At 68.3% G+C, this 7,098-nt stretch overlaps 1 protein-coding gene across 1 annotated transcript; it reads right to left on the reverse strand.

Moving 5' to 3' along the window:
• Window positions 1-6,255: 6,255 nt before the first annotated feature.
• On the reverse strand, window positions 6,256-7,018 carry OVCA2 (OVCA2 serine hydrolase domain containing). The gene has a single exon (XM_040082657.2). It carries the CDS (start codon window positions 6,995-6,997, stop codon window positions 6,317-6,319), a length of 681 nt encoding a protein of 226 aa, XP_039938591.1. The 5' UTR covers window positions 6,998-7,018; the 3' UTR covers window positions 6,256-6,316.
• Window positions 7,019-7,098: the final 80 nt, after the last annotated feature.

Raw genomic sequence — 7,098 nt, forward strand, 5'->3', positions numbered from 1 at the left:
GGGAGGGGGCAGCGGAGCCCCGCGGCACGGAGCGGCTGCACCTGCCGGCCCCGGGGCGGGGGTGAGGCGGAGCGGAGGGCAGCGGGGGCCGGGGCGGGGGGGAGCTCTGCGGCGGGCGGGGGCGGTGCGGTGCCGCCTGGCGCAGCCCCACGTGCGGGGCCGGGCGGAGGGGGCGGCGGGGGCCGGGCGCCGGCGGGGGCGGTGCGCGGGGGCGGGCGCTGAGAGCGGGGCCGCCCCGGGGGGGCGCACGGCGGGGACCGGCCGCCCGCACCTTGCGGGGCTTGGGGGAAGAGGGGGCGGGGAGAGGTGCGGAAAAGCATCCGTCTGCGTGGGGCTGCGGGCGCGTGTGCGTGTCCCGCTCTGTGGTGACACCGGCGCCCGCCGTCCCCCCTCTCCGAGCCGCCCCCGACGGGACACTCCCCCCGCCCCGGCCCCATCGCGCGGTGCCGCCGTGCCAGGCGCTCTCCACCGCCAAATCCCTCGGGTTCCTCCGCGGCCCCGTGTCCCCAGCCCGGGTGCTGCCGGCTCCGCAGCCCGGGGAGAGGGGGGGTCGATCGCCTTCACCCCGCCGCGTCTAAAGAGCGCGGAGAGCCCGTTGAGTGAGGAGAGCCCGAGTCAGAGCGTCGGCACCTTGGCTCTAGACTGCTTACTGCTGCGTAGGGACAGGACAGTAACAGTCTACAGTCATGGCTACTGAAGCATGACCCACCGCCGGCACCGGCCCCGGCCCCGGCCCCGCACCGGCCCCGCCGCAGCGCCGGGGAGGGGGGGCGGGCGCTGTCCGTGGTGCTGAGCCGTCGGGGAGAGCGCCCCGACGGGGGCGGGGGGGGAAGGCGGGAAGGGGCGGGGATGGGGGGGGTGTCCCGGTGCCCGCCTGACCCCGGTCTCTCTTTCCCCCCCCGCAGACACCGACCCCCCCACGGCGGAAGCCCCCCCCCCCGCCTTCCCGCTGCAGCCCAGGTAGGGGGGGACCCCCGGCGGGGCGGACACGCGTGGGAGGGCAGGGGGCGGGGAGGGGGGTGGGCGGATGCTCCCGATGCTGCCGATGCTACCGACACTCCCCCCCCCCCAACTCCCGAGCACCGGGAGTCCCCCCCCGCTCCGCCGGTGGGGGTCGGGCGCGCTCGCTGCGGTGGCGGGGACGCCTCCTCGCCGTCGCCAAGGCACCGGCTGCCCCCTCCCAACCCGCACTCCCGGCCCCCTCCCACTCCGACGCCGCCCGGGCGACCGTGGCTTTAGATTGTTACTGTGCCGCTGGGGGGGTAACAGTCTACAGCCATGGTCGCCGGGACAGGCGGACTCGCACCGCGGGCAGCACCGGCTCCCCCCACTCGCCCACCCCCGGGGGTCCCCGAGGCGGCGGAGGCGAGGGTCCCGTCGGGGGCGGCCCGCCTCCCGGGGCAGTAGGAGCTCACATGCAGGATGCAGCTCACCGCACATCAACTCTTACTGTTCGGGGGGGCGGGCGCCGAGCGGCTTCTCCTCGGGAGGCGGGAACGATGGGGACCCCCTCCTCGGATCCCCCATCCCGGCCCCCGCCCCGCAGCCCCTCACCTGCCCTCCCGGCGGGGAGCCGGAGCCCCTCGGGGACAGTCCCCGCCGGGCTCGTCCCGCCGCATCCGTCCGCTCGGCAGTCGGGGTCCCGTTTCCCCCGGTTCCGTGCCCCGCTCCTGGCCGGCGGTGCGGGGGCTCCGCGGGCCGTTCGCGGAGCGGGGCTGGCGGCGGGGCCGGCGCGGCGGGGACTGAGCGCGGCCCGCGGGGCCGGGGCCGGGGCCGGGGCGGGGGCGGCCGGGGGCGGTGGCAGGTTGCACAACCCGCCCGCAGCGGCCAGGAGATTCCTGAGCGGCGAAGTCAGAGCGGCCCGGCCTGCCCCGGCACCGGGCACCGGGCCTTCGGCAGCCGGCGGCGACCGGTGCCGGCCGGGCAGGGCTCCTCGCGGGGGGCACCGGGGGACTCAGAGCCCTGGAGATGGAGAGAGGGGGCTGGAGGGGCTGTAGTGACCACACAGATCCCGGAGGGGTGGGAGGTACCTAATCCCATGGGGAACTGGGCATGTAGGGCCAGGCCTAGGTGGGTGAGGGTGGCAGAGGAGCAGGGAGAGTCCCTGAGCAGGAACATTCAGTCCCGGCATCCTGCAGCACAGGGCTGCCGTGGGTGTCCCACCGAGATCGAGCAGGGGTCACGCAGGGTGCCCTGCCCACACTCTCCCTCTCCAAAGCAGCCCCTTAGGATCCCTCAGCCCTCCATGGGGTCCTGCACCTGGCAGCTCTGCCCTCACCCAGACAGGCTTGGCCACCACCAGGGCCCCAGGGGCCAGCAGGGCCACAGGGGGAGCCACAGGCAGGGGAGGATCAGAGGCAGCAGGTCCCCGCTGTGCCCCGCCATGTCTCCTGCTCGTTTCCTTTAACTCCCGCTTTTCCCATGGCTGCCGCTGGTGACGGGCCAAGCACCTCACACCTCCAGGACGGGGATTTTTGCGCAGTCCCACCAGCGCTCAGGTAAAACCGCAGCTACGTCCAACACATCCATGCTGCAAAGTTGCCACTGCCACAAAACCCACTCTCCATCCCCTGGGAAACGCCTCCTTCTTTGCACCCAGTCAACAGCATCACAGTGAGGTCCAGGCCATGCAGACATCAGCGTCCCTCCCAGGGTACCCCTGGCTGAGGGGACATGTCCTGTAGCCCCTCGGACCCCGCGCTCCAGCTCGGGAACGTTCCAGATGCACTGTTGTTTTGAAGGCCAAGTCTCTCCCGCTGACACCCTGGAATCAGTTTTTCTTCCAGAGTACTTAAAAATATCCTGGATTCCTGACACCGGGACTTGTCTTCCAACGGCGCTTCCAAGCCGCTGGGCCTGGGGCCAGCCGTCAGTGCCGGGGGACAGAGGCTGTCCAGCTCCTGTGCTCCTCCTCAGCACGGAGATGGCGGCGGTGCTGGGAAGGAATGTGGTGCCAGGGAGGATCACAGCCCCCTGCCACGGCCTCTTCCATGCTGGAATGGTGCTCAGCGGGGCACGGGCACGGCACAAACGCTGCCTTTACCTCGGCGACGCACCCAGCGGCTTCAGAGCGCGTCCCTGTGCGCGGCCAGGAGGGTGGGAAGGGTCTTCCTGGGAACTCCAAGCCGTGACCCTACAGAGCCCGGCGGCTGAGGATTGGGGTGGACACTGCACCGCCTGCAGCCAAGGTCCCGAGGGACTCTCCCGGACGGGATTTCCCTGTGCATCCCCGGGAAAGCACGTGGCCCCAGAAAACTTCTAGACAAAACCCGTCGCCCACTCCTGGCTTTGCCAAGCGGCATCTTGGCACCGTAGGAATTTAGGGTGGGTCCGGGGGGGCTGAGCCAGCGAAGCCGGTGGGGGCTGCAGGGAGAGGTGCTGCTGTTTCCCCCCCAAAGGCTGGGCAGGTTCCCACTGGCCCCACACACTGCTGCTGCCATCTGACAGCTCTTGGCGAAACGGCCTTTTGTGATTCAGCCGTGTTTATCCCAGGCTGCAGCCCGGCCCAGCGTGGGTTTCCATGGAAAACTTCCATCCAAAACAAGGAGAGAGAAGGAGCTACAGCAGGAGTGACTCAGCCACAACTGGAAGCTTCTGCGAGTGAAGCAGGGAAGGGGGGGGCTGTTCCCAACGGCTTGGTCCTGCTCCAGCAGCGGGGCCCAGGGATGGGCCTGGCCGTCCCCTGCCCGTGCCACTGCCACTTCACGGGCAGGAGCTCGGCAAGTTTGGGGGAAGCCTCACTGTAAAACCATCTGGGAAACACCTCACCCTCCTGGAGTGCCCCCTCCCCACGCCTGTGGCGGGTCCCACCGGCGGGGACAGAGGAGGAAGAGCGTGAGATGAGTAAGGCTCAAACCCTGGCATGAGCCCTACCTGACGCCAGGCTCGGTGGGACGTCGCTTGTTCCAGTGCTGCCCACAGGAACCCCCTACCCGTGCCTGGTGTGCCCCAAGTGGGTGGCTGGCTGGGTGGGCAGTGGCGGTGGCACAGGGGGAAGGGGTGCAGGGAGCTGGGGACAGGTGAGAAAACAGTCGGAGTTTGCAGGGAAGCGGCAGCACTGGCGGCGTCTCTGCTCACGGCAGGCTCCTCCTGCCTTCCCTGGGACACTGAGAGGGCTGGGGGCTCTGCTCACCCAGGGAAGGGGGAGCAAACTCTGCCTGGCCGAGCCCTGGACTCCATGCCCACAGCAGGCTCCTCATAAGCAGGGCCACAGCCAGGGTCCTTCCTGTCACACAAGCGGCTCCAATGGCTGCACTAGGGTGTGGAAAAGCATATCTGGCGACAGGGGGATGTCACCCCCCTGCCAAAACACCCAGGCTCCCGGTGCTGCTGGTAACACTGGTGATCGTCCCCAGGGCCCTCCTGTCCCAGGCAAGTGGCACAGCTGCAACTGCCCCACGCTGTTCTGGGGGGAAAACCAACTCCCCTGGGCCACGCCGGGTGATGGAAAAGGGAACTGCCCAGCACCAAGCTGGGCAAGCGGCGGGAGGGCATCAGCCGGTCCTGTCTCCAGGCTCAGCTCTGCGGGCAGCCAAGGAGCGTGGCTGCATCCCAGGAACAGACCTGGATCTGCGAGAGAGGCGGGGGCCAGCGGAGAGGAGGGAGAGGGCAGGAATCCCACGGCAAACCCCTCCGGCCGCTGTGGACACGCCGTGACAGCCGCGGGAGCCGCTTCCCTCCTCCCGGCACATCGGGACCAAGCAGGACCTCCCTCCGCTGCTCACACAGGCACCTCCTGCGGACACAGGTCGCGTTTATCTGTTTTTTATTAATTTATTTACACCGGTACAGCAGATACCCGGCAGGAGCCCTCTTTATACAGACCTCGGGAATGGAGCAGGTATCGCAGCACCCCAGTCCAGGTCACCCGTCCCTCCCCGACCCATCCGGGGGAGCTGCCCGCAGAGCCGGGACCGTGCTGCTCACTCACCGCGCCCTGGGCTTCTTCCCTTTCCTTCCCTCTCCGCTGGAGCTGCCGGTGCCACCCTGTGCCCGGGAGCGGCGGGGCCGCAGTGCGGCCACGGCTGCGGCGCCTCCCCCGAGCCCGGAAAGCACCGCGGAGCGGGGGCTCGGCGATGCTCGAGCGGCTGCCGGGGGCTGGCGAGCGCGGCCGCTGCCCGGCGGCGGGGGCAGAGCGGAGACAAAGGCTCCGGTGCCTTGTCACAGCTGCAGCTGCAGCCCGGCGTGCAGCCCCCCCCCGAAAAAACCAGCCTCTGGTGTCCCCGATGCGGTCACCAAGGGGTGCAGACACCCCACGCCTCGCCGCAGATGTGACACAGCCCAGGTGAGGCGGCACAGAGCTCCCCCAGCCCGCGCGGGGCTGCAGGGAAACAGCCACATCCTCCTGCCAGCAGCACCGTGCTGCAAAGCAGGGCTAAAAACGTGATGGGGCTGAGAACTGCTCGCTCCTGCTGCGCTGGTACAACCCACGGCAGCTCCCGGGCCGGCTCCCAGCTGAGTGAACGCAGGAAGGGCAGCACGGTGTCCTCTGGCTCTGGCAGAGCCAACACTGCGCTGCCCCGCTGCTCAAGCGGGGGGAAAATTCACATTTTTCCACCCAATTTCCCTCTTTTACCAACTCTACACCCCCAAGGAAAGCCGTGGTTAGAGGAGCTCTGCTAGCACTCCTCTCCTGAGACTGGTGCCCAGCGCTGAGCTGGGCAGAAGCTGAGCAGGGCACCCACAACTGTTACAGCAATAAAGATTTTCGTGTGCCTCTGGATAATACAGAGCCACAAACAGCGACAAGTTTTTCTTGTTCATGCAGGCACTTTGTGCAGGGAAGATTCAACACATGCACGCAGGCATTTCATTCCTGAAACAAACACCAGCCCTGGCAGTGCCAGGATGAGAGGGTTTTCCAGGCCCAGACCAGCTGGAAGCTTGGCTTAACAGATATTAAAAACCATGAGGTTTTTTACACCACCTTTGAGGTGTAAAACTGCAGGAGCTCTGTGCTCTGCAGACACTCCCTGTGGCTGAGCTGAGGGACTCTCACTTTGAGCAGGTGTCAGAGGCTCTGAAAGCACCTGGCACACAGAGCGGTGTCACCCTCCTGCCCTCAATGCCCTCTCTCGTGTTACATGTCACACATGTTATATACATACATATGTATGTATTTCATACTGATTTATACAACGAAGCTGAAAAAAAGGGAGATAAACAACCATTCAGCCTGGCCTGGGTGAACACTGAAGAGCAGAATGTGCAGTGAGCTCTCCTCTGGTCCCTCTGGAGGCACGGAAACAGCAGATGTTTCACAGCACGGGTGGCTGCACCTGGCTCACCAGAGCCCTTTTTTTATTCGAGCCCACTCTCAAACCTCCCCAGCCCTCTCGGCCTGGCCCTGCCCAGGGCAGAAGCGTTCCAAGAATTCCAGGTAGGCTTTCTTCTGCGCCGCAGCCGCGGGGATGAAGTGCCCGCCGGGGTGCGTGAGGACAACGGGCTCCACGAAGCACTGGGCCAACTCCCTGCTCAGGGGCGCTGCGATAACGGCGTCGGTGTCGCCCACGACGTGCAGCGTGGGCAGGGCGATGGGTTCCCGGTAGAAGTGTCCGTGTGCCGGGGCGCGGCTGGCGAACCCGGCCACCAGCACGGCGAAGGCCACCGGGAAGCGCGGGTCGCCGCGGGCCCGCAGGGCGCACACCATGGCGGCCAGCGCCGCGCCCTGGCTGAAGCCCAGCAGCCCGTCGAAAGGCCCGTGCTCCGCCAGCGCGGCCGCCACGGTCGACAGAGACTCCTCCAGCCCCGCCGGAGCCGCGGCCGCTTCGCCCGCCTCGAAAGTGCCGGGCCCGGAGAACCACCAGCCGCGGGGGGGGTCGTCCCCGTCCGGGTCGTCCTCAGCGCCGGCGGGCAAAGGGTGCGGCGCGTCGATGGCCACCAGGTCGGCGCGGCCGCGCAGGGCCTTGCGGAGCGCCCCGGTGCGCTGGCGGAGGCGGCGGGCGCTCTGCCGGTACCCGTGCAGCGCCAGCAGCCGCAGCGGCCGCGCCTCCGCCATGGCCGTGCCCCCGGCAGCGCCGCTTCCGCCTTCCCGCCGAAACGCTGCGCGCTGATTGGCCGGAGAGACGAGAGCGAGCGGAGCGCCTCGGCGGAGAGACG

This window comes from Hirundo rustica, chromosome 19 (assembly GCF_015227805.2).
Source record: "Hirundo rustica isolate bHirRus1 chromosome 19, bHirRus1.pri.v3, whole genome shotgun sequence".
Lineage (NCBI taxonomy): Eukaryota > Metazoa > Chordata > Aves > Passeriformes > Hirundinidae > Hirundo > Hirundo rustica.